Here is a 17,256-nt window from a genome sequence, read left to right as displayed (position 1 = left end):
TCTGAAACAAAATTATGGAATTTAGCTCATGCTGCAATCATAATTATAAACCTTTTGGTCAGTCAGGAATCCCATGACTTCTTCAAGCCGATCGCCTGTCTGATTATCAAGATATTTATGATTGGAAATCGAAACTTCATTTTTGGTTTTCCTAACGGTTTTCCTAACAATACAGTCTACTGGGGGGAATGAGTATGATAAAACCGGGCATTCAAAGATTTTTACTTTTTGAGGCACTTCATAATCATTTTGAAGCGCATTTTGTTTACGGTTTCAATATTACACCATATCACAGACACTGATAACACGTATATAGGGCCATGTATCTTAGATTTAACATTGTTAAAAGATGCCTTTAAGGCTCGTTCAGATATGATGCAGTATTACCACGGCCGTTTTTATTAATTGCCATTTACCTCATACGGTTTACCGCGTCATGTGTATTGGGTAAAATGGGAACATGCATGATTGTTGGGTAAAATTAGTTTTAGGTATGATGTACCCAAATTGGGTACAGATTTTTCCAGTGATGTTTTATCCAACAAACAATCTAGTTTCCAATTTACTCCATTTTAACGAACAGTTTTAAAAGCGACCTATTTGTGTAAGCGAAAAATATTACTAATTATAATGATATGCATAATAATAAAATATGACCCGATAAAGTAATGATCCCTCACCATAGCAAATCTGCATCGAGAATCATGCGAATGAAATACATATGAAAGTAGACAACATAATTATAATGAAAAATACCTTATGAATATAAACAAACATTACATTTGAGTGAGCGATATGTAACACCCCTTTTTAATGTAACAAAATATGATGACATAAAATGAATGACAGAAACTTCCGAATCCAAATATTGTAGTTAAATTTTGGGAAACAAAAAAACAACGACCAGAAGATGTGAATCATCTAAAATAAGGGCTACATACTCTAAACAACTTACATGTACACAAACGATTAGTATTTCAATCGTGCATATTACTACGAGCATTTAATGTTTGTAGCAGAGGTGTCGGAGCCGGTGGAGGGATGAGGGCATGTACCCTAAAGTGCCTCTTCTTTATTCCTGATGGGCGCCCATTCCACTTATGATAATTGTCCCCTATTCAATTCTGACAGGTGCCCAGTTTACTTTAACAAGTGCCCTTTTTATTGTGTAATAAGTGCGTATACCCCTTCTGATAATTGTCCCTTTTCATTATTGTTGAGTGCCACTTTTAAACCTCTGATAACTGCCCTATATATCATTTTGTTTATTAAATGCCCCTTTTCTTGTTTAATCAAAGCCACTGCCTCTTCTCACAAATGCCCCTTCTGACACCTCTGATAGATGCCTCTATTCAGATCTCATAGGTGCCTCTTTTCCCTCCACAAGTGCCCATTATCGTTTGTAATAATTGACCCATTCCGTACTCACAAGTGCCTTTGTTCATTTCAGGTGAGTGCCCCTTGCAAGCTGTTATAAGTGCATATTCACCTCTTATGATTGTCTCTTTTTAAATCTGAAAGGTGTCCCTTATATTAGACATGTGCCTTTTTTCCTTTGTAAGCCCTCTTTTCTTTCTTATAAGTTCCCCTTTTCATCGCCGATGAGTGCCCTTATTCAAATTTGAGAGGGAACCCCTCTAACTCCGTAATAAGTGCCCCTTTTATTTCGACACGTGCCCCTTATCCTGTCTAGTGCCATTCTCCTTTTGATAATTGGCCCTTCCTTTGTAATAAGTGCCCTTTTTCCGTTCTCATAACTGCATTTCTTCATCTACGGTGAGTGCCCTTCTCACTCGCGAAAGGTGACTCATTTTCATCTCGTAAAACTCCCCTTTTTACTTGACATGTGCTCTTTTTCATTTCTTATAAATATCCTTTTCCCTTTGGATATGTGTCATAAGTGAGCTCCTAATTTGAAGTGACTAAGAGCAACATTTTCTTTAATGATTAAATTGTGCTAAAAATCCTATCGGGATTGTTTTTTTCCTCTTTATATACAATAATTGTTCGCACTGCGACCTTTAACAAATCTTAAGATATTTGCTCACTCGCAATATGCAGACCATCACACCAAACTGCAAAGTATGATTCTTAAAGTAGCTGAGCGAAGGTTTCAAAAGGCTTTTAACCTTCATAATGTTGGTATCATTGCAAAGTTAATGTTACAATCTTTCTAATGGTTCATGGTTTTAGTTTTCAAAAATTGTTACAGAATTGACTTATCTGCTATTAAAAGTGGTGAAATTACTACCCGATTATTCCGCCCTTGATCGGCCCGCTATTGTGACGTACGATTTGTGACGTATGAGGTTGGGCACATGATGAGCGCGAGAGAGCTCCCAAGAGCTCTCACACAACTCTCGCCTGCATGCATTATACGTATACAAACGCCACTCGAATGCTAAATATCTGATCAAAATGCCCGAGCTCGAAGAAGAGGTTTTACTTAGAACTCGAAGTTGATGAGCACAGCTCCACAACTAGTGACAGTGATACTGGTAGTGATAGTGATAGTGACGATGATGATGATGGGGATGTAGGATAGATGGAAAAAAGAAAACAATTTGGAGAAGACGGCGTCGGTGCAGGTCAAGTGATAGCATATCAGCGCGAGCTGGCTGAGTGGCCAGCTGCCGCTCAGCTTTCCCGGTCCCGCTGAACTGGCGATCGATCTGTCATGCGCACCCTGTCACTGGGGTAACTGGGCCGGGCGAGACTTTTCGGGATGTGCAGGGCTTTTCAAGTTTTGGGCAAATTTCACGGATAACAAATCAAAGACGATTAGATGTGAGATTATATTTGGCGAAAATCAATTGCAAATATGCACCATTCATAAATAGAAGTGCAGCTGCAGGACGCTCGCGATTCACTCATCATGCGGTCTCGTATAATCAACAGCAATCACTATCACGCCAAAGCATGATGACCGAACAAATACAAAACAATTCAGCAAATTACACAGAATGGAAGGGTATTTGGACAAATCGAATTCACCCCTCGTATTATATTACATAAATTCGTTTAATATTATATGTAATTACATGATTTCTAGAGTTTGTTATTCCACTTTCTGGTCAGGATATGAAGCATGCAAAGTCTCGATAATGTATACTATAGACCTATGAAAAATACCACACGCGAGCTGTGCGAGAGGCGAGCTTGAGGCCTAGAATTGCGATCGTGCCCAACCAGTGACGTCATAATCGGCCTACTGCGCGAAAAAAATGTTCAAGCCAGGAATAGAAGTTCTGAGAAGGTTCTTGGAAAAAGCTTCTTACCGCGTTTCATTTATATTTACAAGACTTTAGAGCAGACTACGCTATCCGGACATGTATAATTTGCCCATTTTTAGTGATTAAGTAAACTTTCTTCGCCAAGCTACTTTAAGCAGTTTGTTGGAACATGTAAAGAGAAAAGAGAAGAAAAAAAACATTGAAATTATCCCTCATAAAGAAATCACAATCTAGGGGTATATACTAATGTCTAAATATTGTATATTTTCGCGGTGAGACTTTTCTTTTTATATAGGTGCCCAATTTGTCTAGAAAGTACCCTTTTTATCGGTCCCCCCCCCCCTCCCTACTTTGAAAGATTCTCCGACGCCCCTCCTGTTTGCAATACACGTTAAATTGTGTTTGTGTTTAATGTTATCTATGAACGCCATTTGAAGTGTTTAATTGATTATAGTATTCCATAATTTGCATTTGTAGCTTCGGATATAATATCAGGGAATTTCAATATTAAAAGTTTTGTTGAGTCAGTGTTTAACAAAATAGACAATATCAACACAAATGTGAATGTGAGTAATTCAGGGTAATGCATTAATTTTCTTTATAGACATGCTAGTCGATATCAGATTTGCTCAACACAGACTCATTACCTGACATTGGATTATCTGTTCCGGTCATCGTCGTCTGTTTCATACTCATAGGACCTGACTTTGCCACCGAATATGAATCGTGGAAACAACAACCCAGGTGTTCCAGCAAGCGCGCACGGCTTTGCGGTTGTCGGAGAACGTAGAAAACAAAGATGAAGAATCCTTGGAGAGAGTTGAGTAGGATGAAGATGACGTGGACTGCGAGGTTGAGTTGTTCGATCACGGTGAAGTATCCAACGAGCCAGGTCAAACCAAGTAGGAGGAGGACGCTTATCCCATTTGTGAGACGGCGCATGATCTCGTGGCGGGCTTCTGATTTTAACTCGCTAGCTTTCCCGCCACCTGATTTGATGCGCATGAGACGACGCATAACAAGAGCGAAGATGATCAGGTTAAGAGCGAGAATGAAGGCCATAGGGATGAGCAAACCGCCGACGAGTGGCCATTTCTGAAGAAAACAGCTGTACAATTGAAAAGGTAAAAAATTATCCTAATATACAGATGGATAAATGCTTAATCTAAATTCTGGTAATATGCATGCATGAAAAATGATGCAGAAATCAAACAATATCATTGAATAAAGACATACGAAAGATATTCAACTTGCACTCATGATAATTAACCGCAGTGATGCAAAGTAACACAAATCAGAAATTATTCTTCCCATTTACTCTGATGAGTGCAAGACAAAAAGCCTTTATAGTCCCTCCTATACTTTGATCTTGTATTAACAATCGCATCTTCGTGTTCAGAAAATTTGTCTAACGGATCATTTCTAACGGATGGTTGTTTATAATAACAAATTGTGATCAAAATAGCAACAACTTTCTTAAAAATACAAATGACATGCATACTCATACCGCGTAATTTTTATTGACAGTCTTGTGTTTGACGATTAGCTCGATTTCCTTGGAGTTTTTTTTTGTTTCCGTACATTCATACTCATTTCAATAGTTGTAGTTTCCAGTAAACTTTTGTTTTTATCTGAAAGTTGTTTTTTTTCTGTTACCGCAGGAGCTGAGAGTGAGCTAAATTGGATTCAACTCAATAAATTACTCCATATCAGGAAATGAAACACGATGGTCTTAACAAGAAATTAGACAACGACACATTCACCAATACTCCTGAGACTTTAACATGTTCAACAAAGAATGATAATTTGATCATACTTTATTATAAATGTTTGTTGGAAAGCATGAGCATAATGTAGAGGTTACTTACTAGTCGGAGTTTGAATAATTATGTCTCGAGATAGCACCAGTAAGGAGCACTATCGCAGCAGGTAATCCTGTCATACAAATACATTGATATCACATATTTAATTAAAAATCTCTATCAAAAAAAAAAAGATGAGGAAAGAAAAAAAAAATGAAGAATAAAAACAAACGCGAAATCATGTTCCAGTAAGCAAAGAAATGCAAATAGACCAGAGATGTATAGGCCTACTATGATCAAAGTTTAGCAAGTTGTGATTTATTGATTGATTTCCAATTAATATGAACATGATAAGCGTGTACAAAGTACATAGAAATTCAATAATTGAAACACTGAAACGGAGGAGCATGCTAAAGAAGCGATGTTTGTATGGTGCAAGGCCCTATTAAAACATAGTTGCATGACAATAGGCCTTAAGAGTTCTTGTCAAATAAGTTATAACAGCAATTTACCCCATGCAATGACGGAGGCTTTCATCATGAAGAGTGGGATATACGAATCCATGACACGGACAACCATTAGGAACATGTTTATCCCTTCAACGCCCATCCAGGACATCGATGAGAGCGTGGTGAAGTGGAGGACAGCGGCGATGACTCCACACAGACCTGGACCGACCTCGGGTTCTCCAGGATATCGGTCGAGTGCTGTCATGATGATGAAGAAGACGTACAGGAAGAGGAGCGTGATGCAGAGGCACATTAAGATCCGGATGTGCTGCAAGTGACGAAGTTTCCTGGGGCAAAGAGAAACAGATACTTAGTATGAACAAATTTAAATGTTTTCATAGTGGAGAAATATGCTGACCTAATAAGGACATTGCAATTTCTAGTATCCTTTGACAACTGAAGCATCTGACTTGTAGCCACTACTCCTATAAAAAGCGTCTGTACTCTTTAAAAGGCTAGTTTAGATATCTATATAGCTTTTAACTTTACCAACGTTCGATTAAATATTTAGAGGGAATACCTAACAAAAAATAAACAAGACTAAGCTAGGGCTAAGAATCAATAACAACTTAGCATAAAACATTTTGTGTATTCGACCCCCCCCCCCAAAAAAAGAAGGTATAATTAAAGTGGGTGTTGGCAGAGTAAGATTACTTCCATGATATACCAACATGAGGTAAAATACTAGACTGACTAAACTAGGGAGACCATTGGAGTTTCCTTAAGTGTTGAGAACGTTTGTTGATAGAAGAAGGGTAGGAACATGGAAGTTTAGAGGCAATCCGACCTTTGTGATAGTTATCGGTACGAAAGCAGACAAATTAGAGAAACAGAATACCGAATTTTTGAATAAATAATTCTTATAAAATGAGAGCTATGACTGTTTGACAATTCAATCAGTGGATTGTGGCGTAGCCAGGAACGTTTGTTGCACACAAAGATATCATTATTTTCTGTAATTTCTTTTGGGGCACTACTCAAGAATTATCATGGATAGCATATAATAAACAGTTCTTTATTAAAAATAAAAGACCCTCTTGCTTCACACATTTTGAAAAGAAAATGAAATATTAGTCATTTCGTGTGTAGCAGAAATTGCCGAGAATGTATTACGGACTCCATTAAAGGGACATTACCGATTCAGTCAATTTAAAATGCATATGTAGTGGTTCCAACGTTTTAAAAAAATCTTAGTTTGGGGGTCGGATTTCGTTGACAGTTTTCACCTGCCTGCCTTTCTGATTTTGTTGTGCCTTCTTTTAGAATAAAAGTTCAGGTTAGATTTTCCTCAAAGTCTTACTTATCTGTGCCGTAGACAGACAGGGTCACCAAGAGGCCTACAATAGAGAGAGAACATCCTATGTAGCTGAGAATCCTAAACACTTGTTCAACTCTCTCGGATCTTCTGGGGATACCACTTACGTCCTGATGAGAAACAGAAGGCAACAAAATGTGGAAAAAGAATAAGCCAATTTGGAGAAAGATGTATACAGTGCGTCCCAGAAAAAACGAAACCAAGAATTATTGATGTTTTATCATAACTTATCCACATTTATAATTAATAAATGACACATATTTGGAAAGCTTAGATCCTCCTCGTTCGTTTGATTAAACTCATATTATACATATTTCATGCATGAGTGATTAAAATTCATTTGAAAAGAGGAAACCAAAAAGTCATTTGGCGTACGGTATCTGAATTTCAAAGAGAAAAATCACATTTCTAGAAAGTTCAGTTTCTGCCCTTTCATATGACACCTCAATCAGGAAAAAATGAGCAAGGAATGTCAAAGTTGTTTAAAGTAGTGTTTGCCTTTTCATAGTTTTATCAAACGAATTTGTTTTCACTGGCTGCCTGCCGTAGCAAAAAGCAGAATTGACAAAAGACTTAACTCCGTTTCTTTGACAATCAGCCATGCATGAAGACTTTCGTCTACGGCTGATTGTCAACGAAACGGATTCGTTTAATAAAATTATGGACATGCAAGCACTACTTTAAACAAATGGAACTTTGTTACTCCTATCCAATTTTTCCTGATTGCGGTTTTCGATTTTCTCTTTGAAATTCAGATACCGTCCGCCAAATGACTCTTTGGTTTCCTTCCTTCAAATTGCTTTTAATCGCTCATGCGTGCAATTTGCATCATATGAGTTTCATCAAATGAAAGAAGAGGATCTAAGCTTTACAAATTTGTGTCATTTATCAATTATAATTATGATTAAGTTATGATAAAACATCGATAGTTCTCGGTTTCATTTTTTCTGGGACGCACTTTATAGTTGTTTTTAAATGTCTTAAAGATTTATCTGCAGACTTTGACAAAAAGTATCAACAGTACTGTTAAGAATATGCAAACTACTGGATTGGAATATGCCAATTCCAAAGGATGACGTGTTGTTAGATGGTGAGGCTGATAAGAACCACGAATCAAATGTAACGAATCGTCCGATTTCGTCTTGATTTTTTTAATCTATCAATTTGATTCTTAGTTGATGTAGGGGATTATGTAAACAGTACATGATATTAACACCCGACAATGTGCAAATCGCGATGATATCATAAGTAAATGTCATACAGAATAATATAAGAATGCAAATTATGCTATGGCTGTTCAACTCTCTGGAATAATTTACCTTTAATATTATTATTACTATCATTACTATCATAATCATGATCTTTGTTTCATCATTATTATTACCATTATTATTATCATTATCATTATCATTAGTATTATTGTTATTATCATTATTATCATCCTTATTATCATTATTATTATCATCAATTCTATCATCATTATTATTTCACGTTCTTACCATAAGGACAGCAAAACTGGTTAGATGATTACACTGGCATTCGGTTTGTGTCTCGGAAGTGATTGTCATTTTACAGCCATGGCTTGACCAAGTATTAGTGGAATATTCCCAATACACACACTGCGGATTCGTTGCATTTCGCTGGAAGTATATAAAATAGTTTTGGGGGAAAACACGTGTAATTTCCATTTGACTATACAAATAAAAAACAGGTTTTAAGTAAGTTCACTTTTCATTTCTGTACTTAGTGATTTGAAGCACATTATTTCAGCCCATTGAGCAGTTGTACAGCTTATGGAGAGATGTTGTATCTTACCTGTTTGTGTGCCAGTATTATGGTGACCGGATCATTCAGAGGTTTGGTTTCACTCGTACCGAGGCTCGCTCCGATGATATTAGTATTGACCGTGATATTACGAAGCCCATCATGGCTTTCCACTAGACTGTCTTGGCCACCATCCATTACAAACAATGCATCGTCTCGGTACACAGTAAATGCTATATTCCCCATGGTGCCTTCATCAATGGTCTCTGATCCAATGACGATGGCTGCTTGGACAGCACCACCTAGGTTACTCTTGCCGAGATTGTTGGTGGATACCTGGATGTCACTTTCATCAAAGGATTGGCTGTCATTGCCGATGATGGTGAAGGCAATCCCATCGCCGGCACCATCAGACTCAGAGTTGATTACCTAAAGAAATGCATTTTAAGATTAAAGGCTTCTTCAGAAATGGCGAGGTAAGCCGCCAGACTGGGAGTCGAACCCTCAACCCTTGGACTAAGAGTGGATAAACCACTACACCACGACACCTCTAAATGATAGGAGAGCTGTCAGAGCATACCCATATAGGTGATGTAGTGGTTTAAGAACTCGACTGGAAATGCTAAGGTTGTGGGTAAGATCTCCGACACATGCAGCACTAATGTCATTTGACAATACATTAATACACATTTGCCACTCTATATCCCAAGAGGGAAATATGAAGAGAGCTTTTGTGATACATGTTGTCATATTCCATCATGGTTATTGAATGGTAGGCATACTCCCCAGGTAGTGGAAATTGTGCACATTGTGCGTTCATGAACCCAATTACTTGGGTAATATGATATCTGTAAAAGCATAGAGATGGTATTTCATATTAAGCACCATATAGAGCACCGAAGTGCTAACGTCATATTCGCTCGTCGTCGAGGTTACTGGTTCTAAACAACAGAGCCTGCACATGAGGTTCACTGCAAAGTCATTTAAGTAACGGCCTGGAGCAGGGCAAATTCAGCGTTTTGACCTGGTGTGATCACCACACCCCTGTTTAGCTAAAAATTGTTTGGAACCAGCAACCTTGACAAGTGAGCCAGTATATGAAGTCACACTTCGGTAGTGTATTAAAATCCAGATTTATGATTTATTTTTCATTTATCATCATACCTGTACTACTAGGTTTGCTGCCACTTGTTGGAAGGACTCATTGGAAGGCACATTGACGGCTAGAAGGATGTTTTCTAAGGCCTCGGTAGCTCTGCTGACAGCACCATTCATCATCTGAGCATCCATGGTGAGATCTTGGTCTAACGCGGCAAGGTTGCTTACGATGTCAACGACTGAGGCAACATTCTGGCATAACACAAGAACAAACGATTACAGAGATGATGATGATGATGATGATGGTGGTGGTGGTGGTGTTGGTAATGGGCCCTAATTGTAATAATAATATTACTTCAAATAGTTGTTATATTAATTGTAATAATATTACTAATGATGATGATTATATGATGACGATAATGCATTGTGTGCAGGCAAGCTTTAATCCGACGATAGGGGTAATAACATATCTGTTAAACGCTGAAGCGATAAAAATGATTAAATTCAGAAATGTTGTTCAACTTGGTGATCTTTAATCAAATCAATTGATACTTATGGTTCAATATTTTTTTTAATCGATCAAAAAACCTCTTGCGTTGGTTGAGAAATTGACCCTGTCTGGTGAATGATGTCAAATGCAGCACCGACCCCAGCAGAAGTAATATTCGTGTCCTGGGAGATCACAGTCAACACTGACAGAACGTCCTGGATGTCGCTTTCACCAGTCGTCAGATTCTATCGACAAAACACACAGTTGGAATTGACCGGTTATCGGCTTTTATTCTCGTGTAATTATTCAAGATACTTTCTTCAAACAAGTGTAGTTTTATATCACTTAAAATAATCAGCCTATTTTTGTGAAAGAAATTTTAATATGAACTAGCACTATAACACATCATAGATGATTTTGTGGATAAAATATAATTTTCAAGTGTTTAAGGGTTAAGGACATTCCGCATTAAGATGCATGTGCTTCTTAGCTGCACAAGGCCAGCAGTTCATGTATTTGCTGCGAACAATACCAGGAACTCCATAACATACTATAATAAGATCAAGTTTACCTCTCGTAAGTAGATTAAGAGTTGATCAGCTGTTTTATTGCCACCGCAGTTATCTGAAGGTACCCATGCACAAGGAGAGATATAATCACCGTAGCAGACGGCTCGTGCTATTGGCTCTCCATCTTGAAATATGCAAAACCAAAGTTCAGATTAAATATATTATCGGTCTCATATTAATGCTGTATATTAATTGTTGATGTCGGGGTATGGTAGTTCTTTATTTTGACTCTCATTATCAGGGTTTAAGGTTCGAATCCCAGCCCGACATTAATGTCCTTTGGCAAGATATTAATCCACATTTGCTACCCTCCACTCAGGTGAAAACGGGTGCCTGAAAATTCCTGGGATAATAATGAATGGAGGGCCCCCAGGAAGAACGTCATGATGCTGATAAGGCTTCCCGGGGTAAAACCTATTGTTATTATTATTAGTATCATCAATATTTTTCTTCTTCTTCTTCATCTTCCTGTCACTATTATATTACTATTGCTATCATTATTATTATTACTACATCGTGTACTACTACTGTTGTTATTATGATGTTCATGTTTTATAACAGAGATTTTCAGTCGGTACTAATCTTAACTTTCATGGGTTTGCTTTCTCATGTAAGCTTAACTATCTAAAGTCTAAAGAAAAAGAATATCTTATAATCAGAATATCAAAATATTTCTTTCATTGTACCATTGACGGTGAACCATGGACATTCTCTAGTCGATTTACTCCACGAATGAAGGTCTCCTGACGAAAACTGGACAATACCATACGGAGATGGCCAAGAGGTATTTGGACATAGAGCTAAGAGAGAGAGAGAGAGAATTTGAATTTCATAATATTCAATTGCAGTACTTGAACATTTTAAGAAGTGATGCAATAGGATATTCAAATTGCTCTTAGTTTCCTTTTTGAGAGTCTGTGCAATATTGTTAAGTCCGCTGCGCACCTGACGATTCTACTGCCATCAATTTTTTGAAGAAAACGCAATTACTTTAGATATGGAAAGTTAAACAAAGATCATTTCATGACCTGCGTTTTCAATAATGAATAATAATCACTAAAATTGTAGTGCTTTGGTACCTAATTTAAGTCGGTTGGAAAGCATGTGCCGCTTCAGATCGCTAATTAATCTTGGTCTGACAGCGCTACAAATCTGGCTTTCCCCAAATTCTTATTTTTCTTTAATTCATATGATTATTCAGAACCGCAATCACGAAGACTTTTCATGTTCCAATATTCATATCGAATGCAAAATCGGATCGTTCATAGATCATATAGTATTCACTTGGCTTCAACCCATAGCAGCACACTGTCACAAATTGGCAATTCTTCGGTAAAATTTTGCAATAGTCTTTTATATTGATTCATCTAATAATTGTGTTCTTCTTCAAAATATGAAGGCGGGGAAGCAAGATCATTTTTTGCCAATTTGGTAAAATTTGGTAAAAGTAGAAAATTAAGAAATAGGAAAAGTTCTGACCACCTACGGGTTAAAAATTATTTCAATTGAGCAATTTTCACCTGTACTTAGTACCAGAAGGATGGAAGGGTCAAAGAAACCTTCAGAAATTTCCGCCACAGAGAATAATCCGCTCCGCAGCAGGTCCATTTCTTCTTGTGTACTCATGCTACTGTTGGCTATGTAGGCTCTCATATCAACCAACACACCGTCATCTGGTAGAAGTTGATTCACGTGAATGTAAATAGTGCCATTGGTGTCTCTTTCGGTATCAAGCGCCTCAAACACCGTTTCGAACTAGATATCAAATGATTCCATCGTAGATATTTAATACAGTCGAGTATTTTTACATAGGATAGGACATTTCCTAGCAACTGTCTTTTCTCGAATTTGGTTGTATCTTTAACATAGACACTGACAAAAGTAGCAAAATGTTTATGAAATATACATGATATCATTATACAATGGTAATTATTATTTATGTGAGCAAAGCTAATTTCCATGTCAAACTCATATTGGGCAATGGAATGAACGAAAGAATGAATGTGTGCATGAAAAAAACAGGTAAACATGTATTTTTTTCTGGCTCGTTTTGTTTCTGTCTCGGCTACCCGTACACATGAGTAAGCTTCACATTTTAAGAAGCTGGACAACATTACTTCAAAACTTAATCAAGAATGTACCCTCAGGCCAACCGGGAACAGTAAAGAAGAATGTATAGCATTCTAATTCAGAGATATTTCAAATGATTTAACATTTTTCATCCCCTTACCTTATCGGTAATAGCACGCACAAGAGTCTTGTAATCTGAAGATTCTTGATCAGCGTGAAATGTCGTGAAATTTCTCACAAGCTTGAACTTCAGATGAAAAATAGACATATCTGTATTTTTAAAAGTTTAAAAAAATATTCACTGGTACTGCTTAATATATATGATATTTCAAAAAAGTTGTCACACAAAATCCACTTGAAACATATTTTGTGAAATGACTTTCATTCTTATTAGACTACCTTCAATATATTTCCCAAGGTAGTGTTAAAACGTGCAGATGGAATATTGCCGCGATCCAATGTTGCATAGTTTCAACGGATATGTTTTGCTTAATATACATAAATGGGGTTGTATAGACGTACCATGGTCTAGTGGATACCTCACTGGACTGTGGATCACATGGGTGGTGGTTCGAGTCTCGACACAGTACTAATGTACTTTGGCAAGACAACAATCTACATTTGCCACTCGTCACCCTGGTGTTTTAATTTGGTACCTGATGGGAGTTTATTCCTCAAATGATTTAAGCGCCTTAGGGCAGCTAGGCTAAAGCCAGGGTAACAATACTACTCTGTAGGCACTTGAGCACCCCCTGGATGGATGGATACGTGCGCAATAAAAATGTAACTGTTAATTATTATCACTATCATTACTATCATAAACATTTTAGCGCAAGCACTCCCTGAGCTACAATTACATATTCGCAATGATATTTACTGAAAAATAGTCCCGGACAGTTATCTTTTATTATTTGGGTAATAGCATTTGGGGTAAGTTTTATAAGTCTGTAAGATGAGATAACGAAGTATATTTGGGTCGTTGTCTAAAAGTAAAATTTCAGATGTAACTATTTGTTGTGTCAAACAATACCCCCCCCCCCCCCAAACAAAATTTACCTCTGATTCTAAGCAGTGCTTGGTTGCTTTCAATATGAGGTCCATTCTCTGGGATACCGACACAGCTATAGTACGCCTGATCAGGGGGGTTCATCTCGCCGATGATATAGTTAGATATATCACGGGTGTCAGGCACCTTTTTCCCGTCTCTCCACCAGTCAAAGTGCTGAACATCTTGGAATTCACAGTTCAATATTACCATCTCTGATATACCTACAGTTTTATTTCTTGGGTGAATGGTAACGGATGGCACACCTAGTAAGGATGAAGAGAGAGATTTCACTGCCATTCATCGTGACATTTGTCTGAATACAAATCTAAAATTTGACGATGACTTTATTGATTTGTTCTAACAAACATAAATTATAAGGACTGTGTTGTTATAACTGCTTCAATTTTTTTTATATTTGCTATTTAGCTGTTACTACATTCACATGTTTTCAAATTAATTCCCTGAATTTTAAAGCATGATCTCAACAAATATTGTGGTCAGTATGTTGCTTGCAATCAGTTGAGACATCCACGATACTTTCATATTTTTGGGGACTTTTGTGTTTTAGAAATGAATAAGACAGAATTTCCCAGAGGTCATGAACTTGGGGTAGATACAATGTACGCTCAATCACAAATCTAATTCTTATAACAGAACTATGAAAACAATTAAAGACTACATAATTGCTTTAAGATTATATATCTATTTCAAAAGATATCATGTAGAATATCAAATCAAACCTCACAATAGCTTTTATAAAAACATATTGAGATAATACGATACGAAAAGAATGGTCATTCATCTATTAGATATTTTCGTCAAAGCTGATTATTATCTTTTTGTATGAACTTTATTATTATAAATTATGAAACTTTTCTAAAAATCGATTAACTATTCATCTAGGTATCTTGCTATCATGATCTATTTTTTTAAATCGTTGGATATTGTAACATTAACAATAGACAATTTTTGCAATTCCTCACCTCTTTAAAAATTAATTTAACTCGTTTTAGAGTGCTATAACCAGAGACAAATTCGATCCATGGCTGAGACATGACACATAAGAGTCATAACGTGCGGTTTTACTTAAACATCTGTTCTGATATTGTACACGCGAATGAAACCACAATCGCCACAATGTATCCTGCAGATATTGCAATACCAGGCAAGAGATGATTGAAATATGATATTATTTGTATTTGGCAAACCAACATTATTTAGTTTAAAACACATAAACCTCATACCATCTTGTGTTTGGTCAATGTTGCATGTTGTTCCCGCGTAGAGTGATGTACACGCACACCGTCGTTCAGCTGGTATGCAGGTACCTCCATTGAGACAAGGTTTCGACGCACAGTAGCCTATTGAGAAAAAATACACTGGTTCAGTGGTAGAGCAGTGATCTCTTAACTAGAAGGGCCTGATTTCAAAAACTAAGTAAATTTGTAATTGCCCTTTGATAGAAAAACAAGCCTCAATGCCCAAGTCCCTTGGATAGTACTTAAGACCTTAGGTCCAAAGCTTGCTATAAGTTACTTCTGAGAGAGCACTTGTACAAATGACCCCCAAATGTTCCCAGATCATTTACACATGTGCATTTCAGAATAATCACTGCCAAAGTGATGGAGGTATTTTCTTTTAATATATGATTACTTGTATGCCTTTCTGAATACCTCCTTTGTTATCTAAAACAATCCTATCAGTGTTTATCATTTGATATAGACAGAAACAAAGCAATGCAATTAATGTTAAAAACATGGCTTACGCCACGTTCAGGGCCTGCAAAACCTACCACTCTGACAAGAGATGCCGAACCATCCCTCAGTGCAATTACAGGTGAACGAGTTTAGATGATCAATGCATGTTCCGTCATTCAAACACGGTCCGGAACTACATTCATCAATATCTAATTGACAAAAGGAATTCCAACAAAATGACTCGTTAAAGGGGTATATTCATTCATTTATTTATTTTATTTATTTATTTATTTTATATCCAGTCTCCACTCCAAAGGACTTACCACATTTCACATTTCACGGCTAGATGCAATATGCCCTATACGGTAAGTAATATTATCGTACTTGTATATATCCTGACCAGTGTGTATGTATAAATATTGGTGCAGAATAAAACACTAACAGACTGTCTGACTCATCAACCAATGGTTTTATATATTTTTGTATTTATATGTATTTATAAATGGACTACCGGGCGTATTTCTACGTCAAATTACTCTATGTATTCTTTATTGTATGTTCCTAATTACAGAATTACAGAATACATACATAAATACACAAACACATGAACAAAAAAAACAAAAAATAAACAAACAATACCTATTTCACAGGTGTAGCCTTTCCACCCTGGACGGCAATCACAAAAGAAGGCGTTCAGAAGGTTGTTACACTCTGCACCGTTTAGGCATGGGTTTGAAGAACATTCATCAACATCTGTGAAGTAATTCAATCAAGTTCATATTAACTCCTCTAAAAACAAATTCTGCCATTCAAGATTGAGCGCTGATATCTCCCTTGCTGCTATATTACTAATATTGACATTGCTTTCATTTAAAAGCCAGTTTACCCCTTATAATAAATGGGGCTAAGTAAAAGAACAAAAATGCAAACTGCAGTGTTATTGTCTCCATTTAATTTGTTTGGAGGACGGATTGTGTTTTGAACGATGGTGAGGTGAGGCGGTCATTGTTGACAAAAACAATGCATCTTGTAACATTTCACTTTTGACTCGGTCCCATACTCAGGTGTACTGCATATTCCATGACTATAATGGGGCATCGATCATTGTAATGGGGAATATTCAGGCCTTTCAATGATACCAACATCAAGTATGAAAATGAGAGCAGAATCAACACTCAAAACATGAATTACTTGTTTTCAGGAGTTGTATTCAGTTGTACAGATTTCTAAGCATCAGGCATTTCACAAAACCATCATCAGTACAAGTTCGCTGATATTTCTTCAAAAAAATTAACACGAGTTTGTACTTGTAGCCGTTTTAGAAACGATGCCAGGATACCCGACGACTGGGCACCGTTTTTTCCAGAGCGTAGTGAATAAGAACATCCCCCTCTTGTTCGGTACCTATAAATGTTGTCAAATCAATGGATGTGTGGGTTACCGTGTGTCGGTTAATTGCTTTAGCCGAAAAGCGATGGAATTGGGTAAATGCAATTACTGAATTACCACATGCTGTTACGGCTACCTGCAATGCTTACGTTGATGTAGTGACATTGCGATCGACAAATTGGTTGTATTTATAGAATGATTTTTTTTTTTTAAGTATGGGCACAAAAACTTTAAGAATCGAATCATCAAGATACATCATTTTTATTCTATCT

At 36.9% G+C, this 17,256-nt stretch overlaps 1 protein-coding gene across 1 annotated transcript in view; it reads right to left on the bottom strand.

Moving 5' to 3' along the window:
- Positions 1-3,600: 3,600 nt before the first annotated feature.
- Positions 3,601-17,256, bottom strand: part of LOC105441698 — a 33,681-nt gene continuing 20,025 nt past the window's right edge. Inside the window, exons 15-30 of the mRNA XM_030994382.1 lie at positions 16,230-16,348; positions 15,691-15,835; positions 15,143-15,259; positions 13,907-14,161; positions 13,011-13,120; positions 12,301-12,535; positions 11,467-11,580; positions 10,783-10,904; positions 10,310-10,456; positions 9,788-9,973; positions 8,675-9,052; positions 8,359-8,499; positions 6,845-6,969; positions 5,548-5,831; positions 5,102-5,168; positions 3,601-4,341 (exon numbers count right to left, since the gene is read on the bottom strand). Coding sequence (XP_030850242.1) covers positions 3,843-4,341; positions 5,102-5,168; positions 5,548-5,831; positions 6,845-6,969; positions 8,359-8,499; positions 8,675-9,052; positions 9,788-9,973; positions 10,310-10,456; positions 10,783-10,904; positions 11,467-11,580; positions 12,301-12,535; positions 13,011-13,120; positions 13,907-14,161; positions 15,143-15,259; positions 15,691-15,835; positions 16,230-16,348 — 3,044 coding nt within the window. The 3' untranslated portion in view covers positions 3,601-3,842. The remainder of the gene's footprint in view (positions 4,342-5,101; positions 5,169-5,547; positions 5,832-6,844; positions 6,970-8,358; positions 8,500-8,674; positions 9,053-9,787; positions 9,974-10,309; positions 10,457-10,782; positions 10,905-11,466; positions 11,581-12,300; positions 12,536-13,010; positions 13,121-13,906; positions 14,162-15,142; positions 15,260-15,690; positions 15,836-16,229; positions 16,349-17,256) is intronic.

This window comes from Strongylocentrotus purpuratus, unplaced genomic scaffold (assembly GCF_000002235.5).
Source record: "Strongylocentrotus purpuratus isolate Spur 01 unplaced genomic scaffold, Spur_5.0 spur5_scaffold_21, whole genome shotgun sequence".
Taxonomy (NCBI): domain Eukaryota; kingdom Metazoa; phylum Echinodermata; class Echinoidea; order Camarodonta; family Strongylocentrotidae; genus Strongylocentrotus; species Strongylocentrotus purpuratus.
Note: the sequence above shows the minus strand (reverse complement) of the source record. Positions and strands in the feature narration are given on the sequence as shown.